The 24,674-nt window shown below is 49.6% G+C and overlaps 10 protein-coding genes across 10 annotated transcripts; 4 read left to right on the top strand and 6 right to left on the bottom strand.

Moving 5' to 3' along the window:
- Window positions 1-1,206: 1,206 nt before the first annotated feature.
- BKA55DRAFT_596428 (2-oxoacid dehydrogenases acyltransferase-domain-containing protein) lies at window positions 1,207-2,704 on the top strand (the record flags this gene model as incomplete). Its single annotated transcript, XM_046195943.1, has 2 exons — window positions 1,207-1,524; window positions 1,649-2,704. The coding sequence occupies 2 exons, from the start codon at window positions 1,207-1,209 to the stop codon at window positions 2,702-2,704; spliced, it is 1,374 nt and encodes a 457-aa protein (XP_046046583.1).
- Window positions 2,705-3,033: 329 nt separating this feature from the next.
- Window positions 3,034-6,126, bottom strand: BKA55DRAFT_111621 (fungal-specific transcription factor domain-containing protein). Its single transcript, XM_046184721.1, has 2 exons — window positions 5,301-6,126; window positions 3,034-5,251 (listed from the first exon to the last, which is right to left on the bottom strand). Exons 1-2 carry the CDS (start codon window positions 5,985-5,987, stop codon window positions 3,464-3,466), a joined length of 2,475 nt encoding a protein of 824 aa, XP_046046582.1. The 5' UTR covers window positions 5,988-6,126; the 3' UTR covers window positions 3,034-3,463.
- Window positions 6,127-6,386: 260 nt separating this feature from the next.
- BKA55DRAFT_576438 (uncharacterized protein) lies at window positions 6,387-8,270 on the bottom strand. Its single transcript, XM_046193478.1, has one exon. It carries the CDS (start codon window positions 8,153-8,155, stop codon window positions 6,518-6,520), a length of 1,638 nt encoding a protein of 545 aa, XP_046046581.1. The 5' UTR covers window positions 8,156-8,270; the 3' UTR covers window positions 6,387-6,517.
- Window positions 8,271-8,867: 597 nt separating this feature from the next.
- BKA55DRAFT_693306 (uncharacterized protein) lies at window positions 8,868-14,420 on the top strand (the record flags this gene model as incomplete). Its single annotated transcript, XM_046199898.1, has 2 exons — window positions 8,868-10,136; window positions 10,188-14,420. 2 exons carry the CDS (start codon window positions 8,868-8,870, stop codon window positions 14,418-14,420), a joined length of 5,502 nt encoding a protein of 1,833 aa, XP_046046580.1.
- Window positions 14,421-14,827: 407 nt separating this feature from the next.
- On the bottom strand, window positions 14,828-15,986 carry BKA55DRAFT_542360 (uncharacterized protein; the record flags this gene model as incomplete). The annotated part of the gene is made up of 2 exons (XM_046190478.1): window positions 14,828-15,783; window positions 15,833-15,986. 2 exons carry the CDS (start codon window positions 15,984-15,986, stop codon window positions 14,828-14,830), a joined length of 1,110 nt encoding a protein of 369 aa, XP_046046579.1.
- A 102-nt stretch (window positions 15,987-16,088) lies between these two features.
- Window positions 16,089-17,571, top strand: BKA55DRAFT_620567 (DNA-directed RNA polymerase III, subunit Rpc31). Its single transcript, XM_046196763.1, has 2 exons — window positions 16,089-16,649; window positions 16,733-17,571. The coding sequence occupies exons 1-2, from the start codon at window positions 16,530-16,532 to the stop codon at window positions 17,408-17,410; spliced, it is 798 nt and encodes a 265-aa protein (XP_046046578.1). The 5' UTR covers window positions 16,089-16,529; the 3' UTR covers window positions 17,411-17,571.
- Window positions 17,572-17,895: 324 nt separating this feature from the next.
- Window positions 17,896-19,515, bottom strand: BKA55DRAFT_518129 (uncharacterized protein; the record flags this gene model as incomplete). Its single annotated transcript, XM_046188248.1, has 3 exons — window positions 17,896-18,694; window positions 18,743-19,300; window positions 19,445-19,515. 3 exons carry the CDS (start codon window positions 19,513-19,515, stop codon window positions 17,896-17,898), a joined length of 1,428 nt encoding a protein of 475 aa, XP_046046577.1.
- Window positions 19,516-19,862: 347 nt separating this feature from the next.
- Window positions 19,863-20,894, top strand: BKA55DRAFT_542357 (Fip1 motif-domain-containing protein; the record flags this gene model as incomplete). The annotated part of the gene is made up of 5 exons (XM_046190477.1): window positions 19,863-20,027; window positions 20,079-20,131; window positions 20,191-20,423; window positions 20,477-20,836; window positions 20,878-20,894. The coding sequence occupies 5 exons, from the start codon at window positions 19,863-19,865 to the stop codon at window positions 20,892-20,894; spliced, it is 828 nt and encodes a 275-aa protein (XP_046046576.1).
- Window positions 20,895-21,378: 484 nt separating this feature from the next.
- BKA55DRAFT_596421 (uncharacterized protein) lies at window positions 21,379-22,567 on the bottom strand (the record flags this gene model as incomplete). Its single annotated transcript, XM_046195942.1, has 2 exons — window positions 21,379-22,339; window positions 22,518-22,567. The coding sequence occupies 2 exons, from the start codon at window positions 22,565-22,567 to the stop codon at window positions 21,379-21,381; spliced, it is 1,011 nt and encodes a 336-aa protein (XP_046046575.1).
- A 593-nt stretch (window positions 22,568-23,160) lies between these two features.
- Window positions 23,161-24,034, bottom strand: BKA55DRAFT_518438 (uncharacterized protein; the record flags this gene model as incomplete). Its single annotated transcript, XM_046188272.1, has 3 exons — window positions 23,161-23,662; window positions 23,704-23,853; window positions 23,901-24,034. The coding sequence occupies 3 exons, from the start codon at window positions 24,032-24,034 to the stop codon at window positions 23,161-23,163; spliced, it is 786 nt and encodes a 261-aa protein (XP_046046574.1).
- Window positions 24,035-24,674: the final 640 nt, after the last annotated feature.

Genomic DNA, 24,674 nt, shown 5'->3' with positions numbered 1-24,674 from the left:
GTCGATTATTTGCACAATGACCGATCATGGTCTGCTCATGATGGTAGATAGAGTCGTCGATGCTCAGAAACATCTGCCCACGAATGGGCCCATATCGCATCACGGGCTTCATGTCACGACACCCCGCAACTTTATTAACAATGTTTCTTCTCCATATGGAGGAAGCGTGCGCATCTGGCAGTTGAAGATGTCCAGGGTCTTCTCCAGAGTGTTTATTTCCGTGGACATACAAAAACTTAGGTAAAAATCGACCAATTGAACCCCCCACCATGATCCGGGCCGATCTGTCCCGAAGTCAGGATGGGACAATTTGCCCGAAGAAAATTCAGCAACTCCGGAGGCTGCGAGATAAGATACTTCAGCAGGGCCTTGATAATTGTCTCAACATAAATATCAGGAAGTATTGAGATTTAAACTTGCCGGTCAAGCTAGGGGACTTAGGCGGGGTAATGAAGTGCAATTGGCAAAAGAATACTTCAGCTATAACATTGATAACTATCAATGACTTAGGCATGTGTTGTTCGCTATTCTTGTTCACCCGGACTTCGCTCATGTCGCGTAATGATCCCCCGAACCCAAGGTACCATGATGGCGTCCACGTCCCTTTTTTTTGTTGCGAGCTCCAATCCTTCCAATTTGGCGGGTCATCCCAGTCCCGTGTATGAGGGCTAAAGCTCAGTGGCTTACAGTGCCTCAGTCCCCTAAAATCCTCAGTAAATGCTCCCCAATGCCCTGAATTTGCCCAAATGTTGTCCTCTCAACGGTCGCATCGGGACTTTAGAACCACCAACGCTGGGTTCTCTTCAAGGCCCCTGCAGCCACTTTGAGTCCCGAAATGGTTTAGTCCACGCCAAAGCTTCAAAGTACCTCACTCTTCGGAGCTCAACACGCAAAAAACTCCACGTCTATCCAACCCCAAGAATTTCCTCCGATCCCGACTCTTTCTCTCCCTCTCCTTCTCACGCCAGAGCTGCATCACTCTCCGTCCTTGATCTCTTCGCTCCGCTCCTCGAGTTTCTGTTCGTGACCTCAAGTCACGTATCTTGATACTGTCTGCTTTCAATTGCCCTTCTGGCCGGTGAGTCCTTTTCTCAGAACCCCCAAAATCCCCAAAAGTGGCTCAGCCATGTTCATATTCGCGCTTCCCCCCATGTCCATCACCGACTAACATCTCTGCCATTCAGAAAGATATTAATACCTCCCACAATGCTCAGCGCCGCTCTCCGAAGGCGTGTTCTCGCCCCTACCCACAGCGCCCTGCGAACCGGCTTCGCTGCCCACGTTGTGCGACACTATGCCTCGTTCCCCGAGCACCAGGTCATCAAGATGCCCGCTCTGTCGCCCACTATGCAGGCTGGTAACATTGGCGCCTGGCAGAAGAAGCCCGGTGATTCTATCGCCCCTGGTGACGTCCTGGTAGAGATTGAGACCGACAAGGCCCAGATGGACTTCGAGTTCCAGGAGGAGGGTGTCATTGCCAAGATCCTCAAGGATGCTGGTGAGAAGGATATTCCTGTTGGCAGCGTAAGTTCTTCATTTTTTTGAACCCACTCAGGCCACCTCTCGGGCCTCGGGGTATCTTTCTCCAGCGCTTAATATCACTCACTGCTGTTAAATCATGTCACTAACATACAATTCTCTGATATAGCCCATTGCCGTCCTTGTTGAGGAGGGTACCGATATCTCCGCCTTCGAGAAGTTCTCCATTGAGGACGCTGGTGGTGATGCCGCTAAGCCCGCTGCCCCCAAGAAGGAGGAGAAGTCCGAGTCCAAGTCTGAGTCCGCTTCCGCCCCCGAGCCTACTCCTGAGCCTCAACAATACCAGTCTCAGGGCCGTCTCCAGACTGCCCTCGACCGTGAGCCCAACATTTCCGCTCCCGCCAAGCGACTTGCCCGCGAGAAGGGTATTAGCATCGATGGCCTTAAGGGTACCGGCAAGAACGGTCAGATCACCGAGGAGGATGTCAAGAAGGCCATCAGCAGCCCCGCCGCAAGCAGCGCCCCCAGCGCTTCCTACGAGGACATCCCCATCAGCGGTATGCGCAAGACCATTGCCAACCGTCTGGTCGAGTCCACCCAGACCAACCCTCACTTCTACGTCACCAGCTCCATCTCCGTCAGCAAGCTCCTCAAGCTCCGCCAAGCTCTGAACAGCTCTGCCGATGGCAAGTACAAGCTCTCCGTCAACGATTTCCTGATCAAGGCTATCGCTGTCGCCAGCCGCAAGGTTCCTCAAGTCAACTCCAGCTGGCGCGACGGTAACATCCGCCAGTTCAACAACGTCGACGTCTCTGTTGCCGTTTCCACACCCACTGGTCTCATCACCCCTATTGTCACCGGTGTTGAGGGCCGTGGCCTCGAGGCCATCTCTAGCCAGGTCAAGTCTCTCGCCAAGAAGGCTCGTGATGGCAAGCTCAAGCCTGAGGAGTACCAGGGTGGTACCATCTCCATCTCCAACATGGGCATGAACCCCGCTGTTGACCACTTCACCGCTGTCATCAACCCTCCCCAGGCTGCCATCCTCGCTGTTGGTACCACCAAGAAGGTTGCCATCCCCGCCGAGAACGAGGCGGGTGTTGAGTTCGACGACCAAATCACCCTAACTGCTAGCTTCGACCACAAGGTCGTTGACGGTGCCGTCGGTGCTGAGTGGCTCAAGGAGCTCAAGCAGGTTCTTGAGAACCCTCTTGAGCTTCTTCTGTAGATCAGGGGTAGGACGTCCAGTGGCCTCTGAAAACCGAAGCATATTAGGAGAGATGAAATGCTAGTCGAGCGAGGAAATGACTTTTTTATAGAACAGGAGGAGATGATCTCTGAAGGACGGAGATGCGGTAAGGCGTTTACTTGGGATATCATGGGGACACTCATGAGAGCATTCCTGGGTAAGGATCGGTGAATCACGACGATGATGAGCATCTATGAGGACACCCACAGAGCTTCTTCGCCTGATCACGCCGCAGCATTCGTGGAAGATTTACGAGGCTGGAAAAGCCCGTGTACAATGACCCTTGATTAATAATGTTATATCTTTTCGAACTTGGGGGGTGTTTTGGACAAAGAATCTATTGCATATGCCCTCATTATATGTTCCCTCCTGTTGCCCGCTTTACGACTGCCAGATATGACCATTTAAACTGTGCCTACACTGCATATATCACCACAAAATTTGAATATACGATTCTCCCCTCCTGCGATCAATAGCTTGGTCTGTGCGAAGCAACTGCTGAGATGAATCATCTTGAGACCAGGCTCCAGGTGGTAAGACGTTGTCGTAACTCACTGCGAGCCGCATTGGAATCCGCGAGCCTTTGAGGCGTTCAGAGAGTCGTTATCGTGTTTGATGGTTGAAGACAAGTAAATTTTAGTAGAGGAGAGGCTGCCATGTTAAGTGCCAAGGTACATTAATACATAAGGTGGGATTTTCCTTCATCATCAAGTCATTACAGATCCCTCCACGCCAGCCTTAAAATTGTGATATAACTGATGGATCGACCGAGTCAAACTGCTGAGGCATACCCAGAGCACCTCGAGCCCAGTTGAACCCTCCCATTCCATCTAAACCAAGATCGCCACCCATTACCATCCAGTCGAAGGGCATCTCCATAATACCCTGCATAGCATCACTATCCATCGCTGGCACATCGATGTGTACAGCTTCTCCATCTTCAGGCTCACCGAGCGATAAACCTTCTCGCTCGGCAACTTCTTTCAGCAAACTATAGGCTTTCATACTTATACTTGCTCCCGTATCAACGATAATTTGATCAACGTCTTCCTGTGGCAATCTCATTTCTAGAGCCTCGGCGAGAGCGAGAGACGCAACAACGAAGCAATATCCTTTGACTCCTGTCTCTCCGGCTCGTAGTCGTCTCTCAAACCATGTCTGCGCACTTTGAAGAACAGCGCGAAGTTCATAAAGGTTCATGACAGGGCCGCCGCCGACGCTATCATTCTGCTCCTCTGACTTCTTGATAAACTCAAGTGCAACGGAGAAAAGCGTTTGAGTTGGGATCACACGAAAAACACCTGCCCCGTTCGTGATGAGGCGGTTAAAGCTTACTGCAGGGTCCAGGGAGCCTCCAGGCGAAGAAGTGCCGTAGCGAGGTGTAGATAGGCCAGTAATTTGAGCAAGCTTCAGAGAAGAGTCGAGGGACACTTTGCGAGAGTAGTAGTAGGTTGGGTCCAGGGCGGATCGGGCGACCATGGGTTGATGAAGAGAGAGGAAGCAGCGGTATGTGAACATTTGAACAAGAGAACTGTGGAAGTGGGTAAAGATTGTTCGTGGCTGGTGTCTCTGGGCTTCCGATAGAGCAGCAAGTGTCTCTGTCAATGTGCGGCATGCCTTTGTGAGTTCCGAGTTCAGACGAAGTGTCTCGGCGTATGACTCCTTGGATCGAAATTCGTTGACATGCTTGATAATGACAAGGCGAAGAGCAAAGGACTTTTGAAGAGCGAGCTGGACTGACATATCAGTCAAAGTCTCGGGATCACCAGTTGGTTTTCTATCAGAGTCTGGCTCGTCTGTGAGTTGATCATCGTTCAGATTCGCTGGGAGCCGTGTATCGTAGTGTTTCGAGGAGAGAAGAGGTGGGCCTCCAGCATCGTAGGAGCATTGTAGATTGAGTTCAAGGATGGTTGCCCAGAGGCGGCGACGGATTTCTGAACGATAAACAGACATGTTACCAAGATGCCTTGGGTCCCGGTGCAATCCCATGTACATAGCCTGTCTGACTAGGGACCCTGCCGAAACCCAGGTAAGGTCCTGGCCAACCGCACAACACGCTTTAGCGATGACCAGCATACACATGATTTGAATACCAGCAATAGTCATCCTACTCTTCTCCGGTGGTATCATAAGCCAGATTTGAGCCTCATGAACCCAATGCATGGAAGTCGCGCGCAAGCTGAAGATGTCATCGTGAAGAGTTGCTCCGATGGCCATGCATAACTGAAGCTGCATAAGGAAAACCTGACTGGCGGCTTCGGGATTCTGCCAGTAGCGTTCATACTCGGCCAGAAAGGTTGGACGGTGAAGTATCCGAACCACGCCCTCGAAGGTATCAAAATAGGCATTGACAAGCTGATCAGCAAGGTCGCGCTCAGGAATATTTTCGCCTAACTTGTCAGTCGACACAGGTTTGGAACGATTTGCTTTGATAGTACGGCCCAGAGATTTGCACTTGGCCATACCAAGGTGATGTTGATTCTTGCGAGACTCTGCCTCTTTGAGCATATCAAAAACACCAGGAAACTATAAGCTCTAGTCAGAAAAGTTCTGGTACGTGAAATGGGCCACTGACCATAAAAAGGCCGTTCATCCAGTGACTTTGACCAAAAAACCTCGTCTTAGAAACAGTCCCCTTCATAGGGGCCGACTCCTCCTCCTGGTCATCAGGCTGTATCAACTTGTCTTCCGCTGGTTGCGTAATGTAACAAGACTCGGCTAGCTTCTGCTCCAACTCCTTGACCCTCGCAGCCAGGGCATCAACCGTGGAGGCGTCTGAGTTGGATCCTACTGTTGAGCTTGGAATGCTAGAAGATGTTCGTCTTGCAGATGAACTTGATGGGGATTGTCTCTGGGTAGACCCAATGGCTGGGGCCGACCTGGCTGGCACCTGGGAGTTTGAGTCTGGTCCAGCAGCATGGCCTGTACCTTTCTTGGCACGTGAAGCTGGTATGTGAGTTGGGGCATAAGTGCAAGGTGATATCTTGGATTTGACGCAGTTCACACAAGGTAGACTACGATCGCATCGAATCTTGCGGCGCCGGCATTGCTCGCACGAGAGGGCTGGCCGGCGCCGCTTCTTCTCCGTCTTGGCAGCCGAGGACACGGTTCCACCACCGGCAGTTGCTGTCTCGGCCGGTAGATCAAAGGAAGTGTCCTGCAGGGCTGTCGCTTCTGCAAGTGTTTCCTGACTTACATCAAGCGGACTATTAAAGAAGAAGCTGGGGGTTGAGAGTGTGATTGGGGGTGAATTGCCAGGCATACTTGCTGGGTCGAGCTCAGAGAACTCGGCTCAAAAAACAGCGAGGCACGGAGAATTCAACAATGCGAACAGCCTGGAGAAAAATTGTAATTTGAAGTATATGTCTGTGATACCATGGCTGGGGGTATGGGCAGTATCAATCAGTGGGGATGCAAAAGACCGAGCCAAAAGACCGAGATTCTATAAGTGACAGTGATGTAAGCTAGCCTTATAGGGAAATGGCAAAGATCCCGCAGCAGTTGCTGATGCAGAAGCAGGTGATTCCTGCCTATTATTAGTGTAAATTATAGATTATTCTAGACTGCCGGAGTAAGATTCGGTTCAGGGTTGGTCCGATTGTTTTAGAATGCTCGGACATACGTGGACATTGAGGATTTAAGATGCCAACTTCCTTAGTGCAAGAATTCGACATCGGACTTATCTTATCAATCAAGATTTGGATATTGAATCATAGTTCAAGGATATCTTGGGTTTTCCTTTGCAGTTAATGTATTATGCCTTCAACATTTCTGTATAGGGTAGTCCATGCATCATGATTCGTCATTATCACCATCCGCCTCATCCTTCTCTTGCCATCCCTCTCTGGGCTTTGCAGCTTTAGCTAATAGGTTCCTCGTCACTTCTAATCGAAATATCTGAGGCCCAGTTTCTTCATCGTCTTTTCGATGTGCTTCCACCCAAGTTCGAATTTGCCCTCTGACCTCCTTGTTGCTCGTAACAGTGGTGAGGCCAGCCGCCCACCCGTACATGAAGATAGACAGCTTGGAGCTCTTGAAGCCGCTACTCAGAGCCACATCTTGAGCGACCTGAGGAAGACTCCCATTGGAAGTACCACACTTGATAGCTTGCATATCCCATGCTTCGTCGATTACAGAAACAGGTATCTGAACATCAGGTGGTAAGGGATAAACAGTGAGTTGCTGAAAACGCTGCCGCGTGAGGTCCGGAGACGTGTATTTCACATCGTCACCCCAGGGAATCAATAATCTCCCTCGCTCGCGCTCAGTCTCGGTACCGACAGTTCGTAGCACATCGTGGAAATGATCAGCTGCTTCACGGGTACATACGAGCTTGCGGCCTGCTAGCACCGGGTACAACACACGAGACATGAGACCCCCTTCATGAGCATTCTCTTCGTCTATCTGGGCGCGTGTCGTCCGTGACTGCCACGGTTGGGTTTCAAGTTTGAGGTGAGTCAAGTCGGAAATAAGATCGATGAGGATGGTGTGATCGAGGTTGATGGTAGGAGTGAGTGACGCAAGCTCATTGCCAACAAGATTGTCAATAGCTTCGTCAAGCGGAGGAGGGGATGCTGTGACGAAGTCGCTATCCTGATCTTCGACGATGACTTTGACAAGCGGATCAATGTGTTCTAGTTGATCAAGGAGTATGTCAAGTTCCCTTTCACCTCGAATAAGACCAGTCAGAACCAGACGTATTCGAGGGAATCTGTATTCATGACGATTCATTCTTGCAGCGTTTACTAGCCGCTGTACGTATTTGGCCAAAGGGGTATCCTCCCACTCATCCCGGTCGACTTCATCACCAAGTTCATGGTCTCCCCATCCCCAGCCGCTATCGTTCATCTGGCGAGCGAGTCTATCGCGAGAGATAGCTTTAGCAGCAATCCATTCTCGTCCTTCTTGAACAACATCGACCTCAATCCTAGCTTGTTCTTTTAGAAGCCGGTGCAAATTGTGTTTCTCCTGCCCTGAAACCTGTCGTTTTTGGATCTCCTGTTTTCGCAAATCCTTCGACGAGCCCTGAAAGGACTGGTTTAAAGCAACGAAGCTATAGCTTTTCTTGAGTCGGTTCCACTGAGCGATGCTCTGCATCGTTGTAGTGGCACTCGCGTCAAGCTTCTGTTCTCGCTTTGTGAGTTGCAAATCATCAATGTTTGTACTCGAGTCTGATAGTTCAATGACGAGGTTGCATAATGTAGTGTTTTCCCGTTCCAATGTGCGTAAGAAAGTTGGCAAGCCTGATGAAGATATGGGCCTGGATTTCAGTTGCAGAGCTTGGATAAACTGCTTGACTTCATGGATGTTGGTGTCGAGCAGAGTCAGGTGCCTTTTTGCCGAATCGAGCATTTGAGACTGGTAGGGTAGTTTCTGTTCATTTTGTTGACTTGTATTCGGAGAATTCTCAGAGTCAGATGTCTCTAACATAATGTCTAGTGGCCCATATGCACCTGCAGACTTTGAATGAACTGTAATCGACAATTTGGCATATGCCTCAAAGAAAATGAAACCATGTAATTAAATTAGGCTTCTGTGAGAGAAGTTTTACAGGTGTCTTCATGAATCTTTTTCCTACAGATTAAGGGTAGGCACTTACTCAGCCACCTGTGGCTGTGGAGATGACTTAGAAAGTTGTACTGGTACCTGTCTGAGATGACACTATGCCCTTTCTTGGCCGCTAATTGGCGGGCAGCTTACGAGGCCTTCCCTGGGCTAGGGGTCCCGTTGTTAGAGCTCATTTTCGGGAAGCGGAGCCTCTGGAAACGCTGTCCACTTTGACTTCGTACCCCTGGTACTGTACTTGCTACAGTGTAATAGCTTTGAGAAGGGTCAGAAGCTGACAACAACACCAAGACACGGGCTATTCTCTTCTCTTATCCTTTTTGTTGGTGTCTGTCCAATCTGTATACCAACAGCCACAGTTGACTTTTGTCATACAGTTCAATCTGTGGACTGCGCCGAGACTCTGGAAGTTAAGTTGAGGCACATGAACTTAGCTCCCTCTTCCGCAGCGCCCACGTCTCCTTTCTTTAATTGCCCTGGGAGCGACGTCAACTTTACAACCTCTCTCCTTCGACTTCGACCTCCTCGATTCTCTGTACCCTAAACGAATGGCCACTGGCCCTTTCTGCGCTCCCCCATGAGCTCCCTCAAATTTGTAGTGTCCTCACTTGAGGCCATTGCCTCGTCCAAGGATGCTCAGCGCAACAAGCAACTGGCCGACTCTACTACCAAAGCACTCGACGCCATCAAAGAACAGGACCAGCTTCCTGATCCCGAGATTGTTTTCGCTCCTCTACAGCTAGCTTCACGCTCTACAAATGTACAGCTTACTACGACCGCACTCGATTGCATCGGAAAGCTCATCTCATACTCTTACTTTTCCGTTCCAAGTAACCCCCCCGAGGGAACCGAAGAGGGTGCCGAACCTGTCCCTCCCCTGATCGAGCGAGCGATTGATACGATATGCAACTGCTTCCAAGGCGAAACGACCGCTGTTGAGATCCAGCTTCAGATTGTCAAGTCTTTACTTGCCGCCGTCCTCAATGACAAAATTGTCGTCCATGGCGCTGGTCTCCTCAAAGCCGTGCGACAAGTGTATAATGTCTTTTTGTTGTCGCGGAGCACGGCCAACCAGCAGGTTGCTCAGGGGACCTTGACCCAGATGGTCGGTACCGTTTTTGAACGAGTCAAGACGAGATTACATATGAAGGAGGCTCGCCTGAACCTGGAGCATCTCAAGCATGGAGCCAGCAATGCCACGTTCGACCAGGCCGATACGCCCAACGGTGCCAATGATAATAACGACCGCGACGAGTCCCCGGCTGAACCCTCCGAAGCTGTGAATGCATCGGCCGAACCTCCCGAGAGTGGTGTCAAGCTTACATTGAAAGATCTCGAGCATCGCAAGAGCTTTGACGATTCGAACCTTGGCGACGGTCCTACCATGGTAACGAGACTTCAACCCGAGCGCAAGGAAACAGGCACCCCGGCCTCTGATCAGGCTGGCCAGGAGACTTCGCCTCCAGAGGATGGCGAGGTGTTGGACGCGGAGGATGAGGTCTACATCCGTGATGCTTACCTCGTCTTTCGTTCTTTTTGCAACCTGTCAACCAAGGTTCTGCCACCTGACCAGCTATACGACGTCCGTGGCCAGCCAATGCGCTCTAAACTCATTTCTCTTCACCTTATTCACACCCTTCTTAACAACAACATTGCAGTTTTCACCTCTCCCTTTTGTACTATCAAGAATTCAAAAAGCGGCGAGCCTACGAGTTTTCTTCAGGCCATCAAGTTCTATCTTTGTCTTAGTATCACCCGCAACGGCGCCAGCTCTGTGGACCGAATATTCAATGTTAGCAGCGAGATCTTCTGGCTGATGATCAAATATATGCGCGCCGACTTCAAGGTAAGACTGACACATGCGTATAAAAGATTAGATAACTTACACGGATGACAGAAAGAAATCGAGGTATTCTTGAATGAAATCTACCTAGCACTTCTTGCGCGAAGGACCGCGCCTCTTTCTCAAAAGCTTCAGTTTGTCACAATTCTGAACAGATTATGCGCGGATCCTAAGGCGCTTGTTGAAATTTACCTTAATTACGACTGTGACCAGACAGTTGATAATATTTACCAAACTATCATCGAAGACCTATCCAAGTTCTCCACCACTCCGCTCACTATTACTACAATCAACGAACAAGTATATGAAGAGATGCGACTGAAGTCAACGCCTGCGAGCGAGTGGCAGCTCAAGGCAACACTCCCGCCCCCTCTGACAGTTGCTCATATTGCTCCTCATCAGGAAGCCGAACCTGACTACCCTAAGGAGTATGCCATCAAGCGCCTGTCTATCGAAGCTTTAGTTGAGACTTTACGATCCATGGTGAACTGGTCGGCACCTATACGAGGTGATCCCGAGCCTCCACGTTCTGAAAACCACGACCCGAAGGCTTCTCTCGATCTACGACCGTCGATTGATCCAAGCATCAATGACAGCATCTCTCGTGTCGAAACTCCTCTACCACCATCAACCCCCATATTGGAGGATGACCCGGATCAATTGGAAAAGGAGAAAGCACGGAAAACAGCACTGATGAAAGGGATTAACCAATTTAATTTCAAGCCGAAGAAGGGTATCCAGATGCTTCTGCGTGATGGCTTCATCCCAAGCGACAGCCCGAAGGATATCGCCGAGTTTTTGATAAAGGAGGACAAGCTCGATAAGGCCCAAATCGGCGAGTACTTGGGTGAAGGTGACCAAAAGAACATTGACATCATGCACGCATTTGTCGACACCATGGAGTTTGCCAAGAGAAGATTTGTTGATTCTTTGCGCCAATTCCTTCAGTCCTTCCGCCTGCCTGGTGAAGCCCAAAAGATCGATCGATTCATGCTGAAGTTTGCGGAACGTTACGTTCTCGGCAATCCAAATGCCTTTGCCAATGCAGACACTGCATACGTGTTGGCCTATTCAGTCATTTTGCTCAACACTGATTTGCATAGCGTCAAGATCGCCAAGCGCATGAGCAAGGAGGAGTTTATCAAGAATAACCGCGGTATCAACGACAATGCTGATTTACCCGATGAATATCTCCTGGGCATCTACGACGAAATCGCTGCCAACGAGATCGTCCTGAAGAGTGAGCGTGATGCTGCCGCAGCGGCTGGCAATACCCCTGCTCCATCAACCGGTATTGCTGCTGGTCTTGGACAAGCTCTCTCTAACGTGGGCCGTGATTTGCAGCGTGAGGCCTACATGCAACAATCCGAGGAAATTGCTCTGCGTTCTGAGCAGCTCTTCAAGGACCTGTTCAAGAGCCAGCGCCGCAAAGCTGGCACAAAGTACATACTCGCAACGTCGTTCAAACATGTAAGCCCAATGTTTAACGTCACCTGGATGTCGATCTTCTCCACACTCTCAAGCCAGATTCAGAAGTCTCACAATCTTGAAGTCAACAAGCTGTGCCTAGAGGGTATGAAGCTCGCCACTCAAATTGCCTGTCTCTTTGATTTGTCCACACCCAGAGAGGCTTTCATGTCGGCCTTGAAAAACACAACGAACCTGAACAACCCACAGGAGATGCTGGCGAAGAATATCGAGGCACTCAAGGTCGTTCTCGAGCTGGGACAGACTGAGGGTAACGTTCTTCGTGAGTCATGGAAGGACATCTTGATGTGTATCAGTCAACTTGACCGACTTCAGCTCATCTCGGGTGGAGTTGACGAGAGTGCTGTGCCTGATGTGTCCAAAGCTCGCTTCCTGCCACCACAGAGATCAGAAACCTCTGATTCTCGCTCATCCTCCAATTCCAAGAAAACAACACGGGCCAGAGCAGGAACTGCATCTAAGGGCTTCTCCACCGAGATCGCCCTAGAGAGTCGGTCAGATGAGGTGATTCGCAGCGTTGACCGCATCTTCACAAATACAGCAACGCTTACCGGTGAGTCCATGGTCTACTTTGCCAGGGCTTTGACAGAAGTCAGTTGGGATGAGATCAAGGTGTCCGGTTCCAACGACTCACCTCGTACATACAGCTTGCAGAAGATTGTCGAAATCAGCTATTACAACATGGACCGTGTAAGATTCGAATGGAGCAACATTTGGGAGGTTTTCGGTGAGCACTTCAACCGTGTTGGATGTCACAATAACATGAACATCGTGTTTTTCGCTCTCGATTCTCTACGTCAGCTCTCAATGCGATTTATGGAGATTGAAGAGTTGGCTGGTTTCAAGTTCCAGAAAGATTTCTTGAAGCCTTTTGAGCATGTCCTTGCCAACTCACATAATGTCACCGTCAAAGATATGGTTCTCAGATGTCTGATACAAATGATCCAGGCCCGTGGAGATAACATCCGATCAGGTTGGAGGACCATGTTTGGTGTTTTCACAGTTGCTGCACGTGATCCTCACGAGAGCATTGTCAATTTGGCCTACGAAAATGTTAACCAGGTGTACAAGACCAAATTCGGAGTCGTTATTTCTCAGGGCGCATTCACTGACCTGATCGTATGCTTGACGGAGTTCTCCAAGAACCTCAAGTTTCAGAAGAAGAGCTTGGCAGCGTTGGAGCTATTGAAATCTCTGATTCCTACTATGCTCAAGACCCCTGAATGTCCATTGTCGCAAAAATACAACAATATTCCACCTCCAGATGGAGCCACGCAGAATTCTGAAAAGCGATCCCGATCAAACACATCTGTTGAGGAGGGTTATTGGTTCCCCGTTCTCTTCGCCTTCCATGACGTTCTCATGACTGGAGAAGACTTGGAAGTGCGATCAAACGCTTTGGAGTATTTCTTCGAGACTCTGCTCAAGTACGGCGGCACCTTCCCATCAGAGTTCTGGGATATCCTGTGGCGTCAACAACTCTATCCTATTTTCATGGTGTTGAGGTCTCGGCCAGAGATGTCTAACGTCCTCAACCACGAAGAATTGTCAGTATGGCTATCGACCACTATGATTCAGGCTCTGCGGAACATGATCACTCTCTTCACACATTACTTCGATGCCTTGGAGTACATGTTGGACAGATTTCTGGAGCTTCTGGCGCTTTGTATCTGTCAGGAGAATGACACAATTTCGCGAATTGGAAGCAATTGCTTGCAACAGTTAATCCTTAAGAACGTGACCAAGTTCAAGCCTGAACACTGGAATAAGCTTGTTGGTGCTTTCTGTGAGCTGTTTGAGCGAACTACCGCGTACCAACTCTTCACAGCCACTGCAATCAACAACACGGCTTCCATATCACCACCACCAAATGGCCTCGAGTTCTCGTCAACTGCCTCGGGAACCACGCCTATGGATGAGACATCTCTCAAGATTAATGGCAGAGAAGAGTTGGAAGATGATCACACTGTTCCACCCCCGTCAGCCGAAGCAGAGCTCCAGACACCAACGGGAGACGCGCCTCACATCGCCCTGGAAGAGTTTAGACCGTCTTCAAACCTTCAGCAACAGCCTGTAGTAGTTACAGCGGCTCGAAGACGATTTTTCAACCGAATCATTTCTCGTTGCGTTCTGCAGCTCTTGATGATCGAGACAGTTAATGAGTTGTTCAGTAACGACACTGTCTACGCACATATTCCCTCGGCCGAGCTTCTTCGACTCATGTCTTTACTTAAGCGGTCTTTCCAATTTGCCCGCCGCTTTAACGAGGACAAGGAACTGCGCATGCGGCTCTGGCGTGAGGGATTCATGAAGCAGCCTCCCAACCTGCTGAAGCAAGAGAGTGGCTCAGCAGCCACTTACATCTCTATCCTGTTCCGCATGTTTGCGGACAATGCACCTGAGCGATTGGAGAGCCGAGCTGCTGTGGAGGATGCGTTAGTGCCCCTTTGCAAGGATATTGTTCACGGCTACACTGCTCTTGAGGAGGAGAGCCAGCATCGAAATATCGTTGCATGGCGGCCCGTTGTAGTCGATGTTCTCGAAGGCTTTGTCACATTCCCTGAGGATGCTTTCAAGAAACACATCCCCGACTTCTATCCTCTTGCGGTTGAGCTTCTCACCAAGGACCTTACAGCAGACTTGCGATCGTCGCTCCTTCTGGTCCTGCGACGAGTTGGAGAAGTTGGCCTGGGTATCGAGGGCATGACACAAGCAGGACAACGGCGAGACAGCGAAGCCAGCAGAGCTACGGCAGAACCGGTCGGTGACCGAGAGGCGGATGCAAGGAGAATGCTTTAGGATGGTCCTCCTCCGCGGTTGTCGACGGCGAGGAGAAGCAGGGCGTTGGATGGATTAATAGAGAATGTTGGTTTTCATGACGTTGTTCTAGATACCCCAGGCTATCCCATACGGCGATAGGCCGGCCTGGGAATTTGTATTATGAATTGTATTGGGATGTGGCAATATACATATATGTATTCATGTTCATCCCATCGGTGTTGGCCATCATTTGATCGAGGACGTACCATGTGATGTTTCATTGTTCACTTTTGCATGGAACCTCCCTAAAGGCATAGGGAGATAAAAGTATGATGGCTTTTTATTTGATATGCTGATTTAAAGCACCTATGTAGAACAACTGGCTTCTCCTTGCTTCTATGCTCATTCTTTCTTCGTTCCTAATCTCCATCAGGATCATATTGCACCTAGTCGAGGATTCGACTGATGTAACTAGCCAATGGCTCGGCCTCCTCCTGTATGGTACGATCTGGAAGCGTTCTCAGCGCTTGCTTTAGTTCCTGATCTTGTGAAGTCGCCGCCTTGACAACATTTCGTACAATAGCATTCTTATCCGCCGAGTCTCCCGCAATTCTCATGATACTCACGAATGACTCGTAAAAAACAATGAGAGTTTGATGCATAAGCACGTCGCTTGTGTCCACCATGCTCAGCGCTGCCCATTGAAGTAATCCATGCCCGATTGAGTCATCGGCGTACTCGGGAAGAGGGAACAGGTCTGGGAATGGGGATATGGCCATGGCGCGGGGATGAAGAGCCGTAAGACGGGGAATGAGCCGTAGAAGGCGATCTTGAGCAAAGGTTGCTTGGCGGTTGATGATGGCAGGACGGCATAGTGAGACGATGAGTTCGAGGTAATGGCGATCCCAGATGACTAGACGCCAAAGGCTGGCGTGGCCAGGGATACGGCGCTTGATGAGCTGTGTTTCTGACGGGCTGATACCATTCACGCCATTCGACATGGCTGCTTCAGGAATGATGTCGCAATCCGTCTCTAGCAAACTGCCCAGAACTCTGGTAGATCGTCCACCGACATCTGCATCCGGAGAGCTCAGCCATATCCGAAGGAGCTCCTGGACGACCTCGGGTAACGAAGCCAAGGAATCAACTTCTGCAGGACTGCTGGCGGCCTTCTGAATGATGTTGAGAGCGAGTAAATTTGCGCCAGGAAGCGGTGATTGGAGAGCAGAAATAAGAGATTCGGCACCACCAAGTGAAAGACACTGTGTGAATGAGAAGGGAGAAAGAAGCTTGGTGGTTAGAGAGAAGACGACGCTGAGGCTTGTAGGATCTTGAGTGGTGGTCTTTAGGAGAGACATGAGAGGAGGGAGTAGAGTCGGCTGAATGATAGGGATGTTTGAAGCTGTAGCCAGTCAGCATCTCGAATTTCTCAGTGCTCGATGGTTATTTACGTGTGAGTTGAAGCTCAACATCGTCAAAGAGCTTGTTATTCAGTGGTGCCGATTCATTTCCTGGCTCATGAAGTTCAGTAAGATGGGCCAGTAATTCTGCCAGGCCAGTGACAGGAGCGCCGTCGCTGTTCTGGGGCACGACTCGCTCAGACATGATGCGCTTAGACGATCTCGATGAATACACAGGGCAAAGTGTTGATTGTGGTTGTAGTTAAATGTTCGTGTAGGTGATTACAGTGGATGTAAGCTGCAAGTTCACGGAGGGGTACGTAGTCTAGGGAGCCTGAAGGGAACATCACATAACGTATTGGCCGTTGCGAGATGCGTCTAGAATTTCTGTGACTGCAGATACACAAACATTCAATTCTACCGCAAATTCCCCTGGTTTTCACCTTCCAACGTCGTCGCCTCTATAGAATAAAATGCGGTCATATTCATCAACTACATCGTCTGCTCAGCGGGGCATCGCCATGGCGGAGTAAATTCCGCCCTCTCTTTTTTCTGTCCGGCGCATTCAGAACTTAACTTACACCCCGCAAAAAATCATTCTGCGTCAAACCTCGATCGCGAATAGTAACATCACCTCTATAGCTACAATCACAATCAGCCTTACTCGACCCGGCACCTAAATAGACCCTCGGCCTTCGAATCGGCTTTGAACCTCAATAGAATTACCACATTCGACGCGCGCATCCCAATGTCTCGAGGTGGCCGAGGAGGTGGTCGTGGTGGACGCGGCGGTGGAAGAGGTGGAAGGCCTAATGTGCCCTGGGACACAGGTGACGAACCTGATGCGCGACCCTCTGAGCTATTTCCCGTATGTTCTTGTCTTCTGTGCTCTCTCTATCTCAAGGCGCAAGAATTGTGACTCAGTGTGACACATCGCTGACTTACAAACAGCCATACCTCGTCCCAACTCCCCGAGAACTCGCCTCGCACGAAAAAGCAGCCGTACAACACTATCTTCTACTACGGCATCAAGTCCATGCCTCTCCTCTATACACATCCAAGCGCACAGCCCTCAATGATCCAACAGCACCCCGCAAACACTACGGTCAGGCACAGAAGAATGCCCGCTTCGGCGTCAAGAGCAAGGCCTCTTTAGACCCCTTTACCGCCGTGCCGACCTACTCCCACAAGTTCGTTCGTGAGGAACGTGCTCTTCCAGATTGGTCTAACCGTCCAGTATGTCGCGAGCTCTTCCCCACGGAGCTCTACGAAACCATCGACGCTGCCTCCGCCAACGACAGTGGCCTCCCAGGTGGTTTCAAGCGCCGAAAGTTGGAGCTCAGCAGCGTGAGCGCACTTCCTAGCGCAGAGGAAGCTTTTGGCATGGGAGGCGATGGTGAAGACGAGATGCAGGGCCGTAATCTCCTTGAACGCTTACAGGCGCTCAAGGAAGAAGAGGGCGACGAAGCTGGCGATCTTGAGGACGAAGAAGGCATGGAAGAGGAAGAGCAGGATGAAGTTTACGACGACGAAGATGCGGGTGATTATGACGCTGAGAATTACTTTGATGGTGGTGACGAGTTTGACGACTATGGCGATGAAGGCGGCGATGGAGAAGGGACTTACTAGTTGGTCGCCAAATGCTTTCACAAGGATAACAAAAAAGAGTATTTTGGAGAGGGCGCAGCGATCATTTGTATATATATCACGGCACAGCATTGGTTTGATACCCAAGCCCGCGATCTTCGTGGTCGTGGCAGATAATGAATGAACTTGACATATTTGGATCAACCTCGCGATGTTGGTCTTGCATTCAGCTCAAAGCATGGCCCTGGTCATGAGATTTTGGGTATATCCAAGATGTTCTTTAGCCCTCCCTCCCCGATATCCAATGGTTTGGCAGATTTTTCTTTTGTCAAGTAATACTCATACATGTCGTAAGGTTGTACCCTCACTAAAATCTCCTGCTCCAGTTCTCACACCGTACCTTGCGCTTCGCCCAAACAATGCTTCTATGGCCCTTTGTCTTCCAACAAGAAATGGACTCTTGCGATGCCCAACAGATTGATATTACCCCAGCTCGTCCCTCTCCTTATCAGCTATACCGTCGACTTCTAAGCATTCATGCCCATGGCGTAAACTCCACTGTCCACAATACCAGCCTGGAGGCGCGATAGCCGTTCTCGAGTGTCGGCAATCTGTCCAGCCTGAGCAACAATCGCACTTCCTGTATCTCTGAGCGCCAATAACACCTCATTCAGTTGATCCTGGACGACTATGCTGCCTGCGCTACGGTCGCGTAGAGCTCGGATTTGCTCATAAAGGCCGTTCTCAACACCAGGCATATCTCGCTCAATATCACCGCGGTACTCATCGAGGCGAGCCTTGTACTTTTCAATATCGTCACAAATACGGTTGAAGTAGGTGATCAGATCTTGCGCATCTGCATGTGTCGACGCAGCATCTGCGCCACTGGAATCAGCAGCTGGAGCCTGACTGGCGAAAAGACCTGTTTGATGATAGTGTGTCGGGAGTTTGAGGTTATCGGCGCCTCGGAAGCATAGTCGGGCATCAGCGGCGTTCTTTCGGGTTTGATCCTGGAGAGCCTTGACGGTCTGAATATCGTTGTTGAGGGCAACTTGAACGGTTCGGAACTTTGACTCGACAAACTTTACATCCAGGCCCAGCTGCTCGATATCCTTCTCGTGCTGGGGCATGAACTCGCCAATCTCGTCTCGCATCTTGATAACTCGTTGAATACCCTTGTCCAGCAACGCAATTTCATCTTGTACGGGCTTAGCGAGGTCATCGAAACGGGTCCGTGGACGGATGCTGTCATAGTTGATTTGAACGGCTGAAACTTGGCTTGTGGATTGACCTAGGGTGTTGTTCTGCTGAGGTTGTGTTTGACCACTGCTGAAACTTAGTGAATGCCATGACAAGGAGCTTCAAGTAACTTACAACAGACCAGTACCTGTAGCGGGCTTCGCTTGGGATTGGCCGAAAAGTCCTCCTGTGTTGCTCTGTGTATTTGTCGCTGCAGATTGGCCGAATAGACCTGTGCCTGTTTGTTGAGGCTGCTGAGTTTGATTTTGGGTTGATTGCCCAAAGAGGCCGGTGCCGGTCGTTGTAGACTGCGCTGTGTTTCCTGAAGGTCCCCAGTGAGCTCCTGAAATTTGTGGCTTCTGACCAAATAGACCAGTTCCAGTCTGCTGCTGACCTTGTTGTTGGGTGTTGGTGGCAGCATTGCCAAAGAGCCCAGTACCTGTGCTCTGCGTCTGTTGAGTGTTTGTAGCGCCGGCAGCGCCAAAGAGACCACCGCCAGCTGCGGGCGTAGTTGTTGTCGCTGCCGTTGATTGTCCGAAAAGATTGCCTGTCGCAGGCTTTTGCGCAGCGTTGCCAAAGAGAGACATGGTGCCTGTTGCGCCTGGCGCTGTTGTTGTGTTGGCGGTGGGAGTAGAGGTGGTAGAAGAACCGAAGAGACTACCAGCAGCAGAGGGTTTAGAAGCGGCAGTTCCGCTATGGAATAGAGTGCGCCGGTTAGTAAGGAGAGGTCGACGAGGTTGTGAGAAGCTCGGGCAGACGAGATGAAGTTAACGGGCTGGGTTAGGTTGAGTGGAGATATGATGGTGAATGATTGTTTTGTTAGAGTGTGGAGCTTACAAGGCGTTAGCAGCACCGGTGTTGATGCTCAAACCACCTGCTGGGCCGCTTGCTGATCGGATCAATGACATACTAAGGGCGAAAACAAAGCCCTGTGATTGAATGCGACAGTGGCTACAAAGTTAATTTTACGCGATCTGCCCGTGTTTTGACGCCGTGACACGACAAAAAAGTCTCCAAGCTTCTTGGAGAAGATGGCGCTTGGACCATTTTGGCCATCGGTGAGCCTCGGTGAGTACGCCTGGAGCTGTGGTGAGTCGGCTTCCGGAGAAATGCGGCGCCGAGCAACCAATGGCTGCTTTATTGTGAGCTTGAGCTCGACGTCTTTGTACTTACATATCAAGTCTCGATATTGACCAATTCTAGTCACAATACTTAATTTTACACTTGTCAATTTCTCATTGCCAGAATCGCAAACATGGATATCGACGAGGATGATGATCTCTACGTGCCAGATGAGCCCAAGGCCGAGAGCGCAGCTCCAGAGGATAAGAAGCCCAAAGCAGATGATCTAGAAGAAGGCGAAGAAGAGGATGAGGGTGCAGCTATGGATGAGGACGATGACTCTGATGATGACGACTCGGTATGCGATCTGCGACACATCTGATACACACCAACTAACAAAAATTCATAGGACATCGACATCATCACAGAGCGCAAAGATGGCACAAAGCCAGCTCCACCACAGTACGGAATGCTCCCATGCGCCGGTTCTTGAGGTTACTAACCGGTCTTTCCAACTTCAGACAGTCCAAATACAGTGACATTCGAAACATTCCCCAAAGAACAGCTTCAAGTGATGTGCCAACGCAACCTGCGCCGACACGGAAGGACTCCGAATCACGACCATCAGTTAACGTTGCTGCGCCGAGCGCCGATAAGACTTCTGCTGCGGCATCTAAATCAACGATCGACGTGAACGCAAACCCGATTCACCCTGGGACAGGGAAGCCTATTACCCAGGTCAACATTGATGAAGGTTAATAACACTACCAATTCTTGTCGCGCAAACACTAACATGAATACCTCAAGACCTCCCAGACAGTGACAAGCCATGGCGGAAACCCGGTACCGATATCAGCGACTACTTCAACTACGGCTTCGATGAGTTTACATGGGCGCTTTACGCTTCCAAGCAGGAGGCTGTTCGAGGAGAATTCGGAGCCGATGTCTTTGCCCAGAATAACAAAAAGATGATGGAAGACTTCAACATGATGATGATGGGCGGTATGGGTATGCCAGGAGGTGGCAACTCGGGTGCTCAGCAAGGGGGAATGCCTGGTGGAATGGACGGTATGCCTCCTGAAATGCAAGCCATGATGCAGCAGATGATGGCCTCAGGTATGGACCCAAGCCAAATGGATCCCAGTCAGATGAATGCCATGTTTTCTGGTATGCAAAATGCTGGAGGAGCTGGTGCACAAGGCGCACAGGGCGGCCAAGGGGGTAACTTTGGTGGTGGTTTTGGTGGTAACCAAGGTGGTTTTGGATATGATCAAAATATGTCAGGGGGCGGGGGCGGAGGCGGAGGCCGAGGTGGATTTGGAGGTCGCGGGCGTCGTGGGAGGTGGTAGTCGGCTCCTCTTTGAAGCCGCACCTTGTGAATTTCCACAAATCATTACTGATGGGCTTTGTCGATTTGTTAATGGGAGAACCTGGCGTTGGGGCATGTTGCCGATAGGCATGGGATCATGATAGATTGGCCCACTTCACGAGCTACTCAGAAGGACGAGTTATCACTCGAGTGTAGGCTTGAATACACGTCTCTTGAACTTGTCTCTGTATATGCAAATTATACCCACGCCTCAAGGAGCAAGAAAATTTCTGACCTCAAGGTAAGATGCCAGAAATAACTAGTCTAAATTCCACTGAAACTATACTAAAGCTACCTAAGTCTTTTTGTCAATTAGCATAGACGGCTTTAGTTTTCTTGCCTAGATAAGCTTCACTTCAACAATCTTTGCTGGCTCCGTCTTCCCGTCCACAGGCACTGCATTTGCTCCACAAGTCGTAACGTACAGAACTCTCTCATCTTGACCAAACACACATGCTGTTGAGCCCGCAACGTCCAACGCCTTTGCTTCGCCCGCCACTACCGTAGCCTCTCCGCCAGTAGCGGGAATTCGAACCACCGTGTTGGAAATGTTGGTGCACACGTACATGGTACCATCGTGAGCTACGGCGAAATCATCCGCGACAAGTCCTGGCGCAAGTATTTCCACGGAGCCTGCAGCCTGGACTTCTTGCGTAACGGGTACACGATATACACAGAAACGGCTTGTCGTCGTATAATAGACGTAAGTTTGCTCTCCGAAGCGATGGACTTTGATACCATTAAGGCCAACTTGGAAAGGAGCATCGGCTGGGATTGCAAAGGTGTCGTCTTCCAGGGCAACGTTGTATGATCCTGTCGCAATACTGAGCTTGTATACTTTGCCGTAGAGGCAATCTGTAACCAGGGCGGTGTTTCCATCCCACGTAGCTATACCGTTGATCATGCCAATTTCAGGCATATCAGCTATCTTCGTCACCTTTGGCTGTTCACCAGCAAGATCTGCGAGCCAAATACTCCATGATCCAGGCTTGGGCTTGGCACCTCCGATAATGTCAAATGAGCCCGCAGCCACTGCGAAGACATCAGGTTTGAGACAACAGATGCCCGTGAGCGCCTGGTGAGGGATGCTATCTGGAAGGGCGATGCGTAGTATCTTAGAACCGGATGATTTCTCGGGATCAATCTCCCAGACCTCGGGGACGTCAAGGCGAGTTGCCAAGATAGTTCCGCTGGGTCTGAGAGCGATGTTCTCAAACCAAGTTGGCTGGGAGGCGAGTTGGAAGATAGTTCGGGTAGTGGACAATGTTTTCAGTGTTGCGTTGTGAACAGTTTGTCGAAGGCTTGACTCGTTCAGCTTGTTGTATCTTTTATCACTGAATTGCTCTATGTAACAATTGCCTGTGCTTATCCACTGGGTAAGCAGCTTGTTGCTCCTCAGTCAGCCCAAGTAAGACCTATGCGTGAGATGAAAGGATTGATCATCAGAAAGCGATATTGATAAACAGATAATAGGACTACTTCCTCCAGGAGACAAATATAGCTTCCACGATAATAATGCCGGCTCTCATTTGAGAAGCAGGGGTTTATTTCACATAGGATGAAGATATATCATAGCCTTTTTATAATAAGCCTTGAGGCAGCCATGGCAAATTGGGCAGTGATTTCTGTTCCTTACTAATGTCTATATGTATAATTCATTATTATGTATTTATATTATTCTGCTAAATATTCATAAAAACAAAAGAAACTCGAATTGCGATGTTCAAATGACGAGTGAATCTGACAAAAAATGAAGCTGGAAGACGGATTGGCAAGTTTCCGTTGCTGACCCAAGTCATTGCCATGGCCAAGAACAACGTGTCCTGCAAACCTTGATGAGTACGTCAGTCTGCGTACTCATTATAAGTGACGAAAAGGAGCCCTGTTCGAGGGTGTTCTGGATGTTGATGAAGATCTAAAATACAGGGCCATATCAGACACATCCATTGATCATCTAGCATTTAGGCAACTATTAATCCAAAGGTAGATAATATCTCATTAACTGGTACATATGTTTACATACGGCTTAATTAACAATTACTGGTCTTGCCTCACGTTTCATTCTACTACGTCTCGAGACATCACATCTGAATATACAGCGAGCAATTCTCTTCTATTTGGCCTAATCGAATCTCAGTCTTTGAGTAAATCTAAAATTCTGCTCACACCAAGCCTCAAACTCTTTTCCATCAAACTTTGCCGACCCAGTCTCATACACTACATCTCCATCGTTGAAGACACAGACACAAGACTTTCCGTCAGCCACGTTCAATGCCAGCGCATTGATAGAGACCTCTTGATCCTGTTTCTGACGCAGAACGGGCTCCAAAGTGGTATATTGACCCTTAAGGTCGAATCTGAAGCGGGAGTCCCTGTACTGCGCAACCCAAGCGTCTCCAACACCAAGCCAGAGACTATCTACCGCAGATCGAACGGCGTCAGATGTCACTTGTAAGCCTTGACTTACTATCTCAGGGGGAAGTTCCCACTTCTCGGTCCCGTCGTCTACACGAGTGTAGAAAGTCTTGTTGGGACCGAGGTATAGGAATGCGGGACGTTCAACATCATGCTCGCCATAAAGATCTGCGATTTCTCCATAGTCCTCAAGATCAGAACAGCCTGCCCTTGGTGGTCAGTCAAGTCAAATATAACACACGGATATCACTTGCTTTGTGCGGCAATCCGCCCCTGGGCATAGCGATTACAGCGGAAGAAGTGTGGATCGGGACCAAGAATTATGTACGAGGTCTTGAAGAGCCCCTTTCGGTGATCAAAGTCAAGTTTCGGTTGATCTACCATTCCTTTATGAACTTGTCTTATTCATGTGTCAGTGACCATGATACTATTAGCCTGTTGACTCACCCGTAACTTCTTGTAGGGCCACTGAAGAAGTAGCTCCCACCTGCGAGGCTCACGGTGGCAGTTTCATGCGAGAAGTCTTCCCGCTGGGTTGGTCGACCGATAGAGGTACTGATACAAGAGTGGCTCTCAGACATCTTTTCAGGTTGTATAGCTGTGCAGTGAATAAGTTATAAATCGACTAGAATACGACTGAGGAGTAAACAGTATTTATGGACTTGACCTGGTTGAGTTACTACCAACTGTGTCGTCGCAGTTGATTGCTAATACATACCAGCAGTCTTGTTTCATGAGGCTAGAGAATGGCTTTGCTACAGTCACAACGGTTCCACAAGAGGCCCCTCAGGCTTAAACAGGTCGTGAAAGGACCGACTGTATTTGAATAGGGGCATATCCTCAGAGTTTTGTTTTTCGCGAGATACCTCATGTTTGTCGAGTGTATTTCCACAACATACCCCTTAGCCTTGCAAACATTTCCAAAACTGGTCTGAATAGCCTTTGTGACGTAGTTGTATTTGAATATTACTCTAGCGAGGAAGAATCGGCTTCCATGGGGTATCAATGTAAACTCGCTACTATACGCTGGGCATTTGTAACACGTAGTTGTGCTCAAACCACCACCTGACCATCCAAACCATTTTCGTTATCATAACGAGACGTGCCCAAGGGTCTACACTAGCTACAATCTTCAGACGATTCCACGCCATCCATGTGTAAACAGCCAACAAACATGAAATTTTGGTCATTTCCTCAAACAAACATTGCTAATCTTGTGCC

The sequence above is a fragment of the Fusarium redolens genome (genome assembly GCF_020744475.1).
Source record: "Fusarium redolens strain MPI-CAGE-AT-0023 chromosome Unknown BKA55scaffold_13, whole genome shotgun sequence".
In the NCBI taxonomy this organism is placed as follows: domain Eukaryota; kingdom Fungi; phylum Ascomycota; class Sordariomycetes; order Hypocreales; family Nectriaceae; genus Fusarium; species Fusarium redolens.
Note: the sequence above shows the minus strand (reverse complement) of the source record. Positions and strands in the feature narration are given on the sequence as shown.

Coding starts and splice junctions, on each gene's coding strand:
- BKA55DRAFT_620567 (XM_046196763.1), top strand. CDS start 16,530: ATGTCTCGAGGTGGCCGAGGAGGTGGTCGTGGTGGACGCGGCGGTGGA. Junction 16,650..16,732: donor GACCCTCTGAGCTATTTCCC/GTATGTTCTTGT, acceptor ACTTACAAACAG/CCATACCTCGTCCCAACTCC.
- BKA55DRAFT_576438 (XM_046193478.1), bottom strand. CDS start 8,155: ATGTTAGAGACATCTGACTCTGAGAATTCTCCGAATACAAGTCAACAA.
- BKA55DRAFT_111621 (XM_046184721.1), bottom strand. CDS start 5,987: ATGCCTGGCAATTCACCCCCAATCACACTCTCAACCCCCAGCTTCTTC. Junction 5,252..5,300: donor GGATGAACGGCCTTTTTATG/GTCAGTGGCCCA, acceptor TAGAGCTTATAG/TTTCCTGGTGTTTTTGATAT.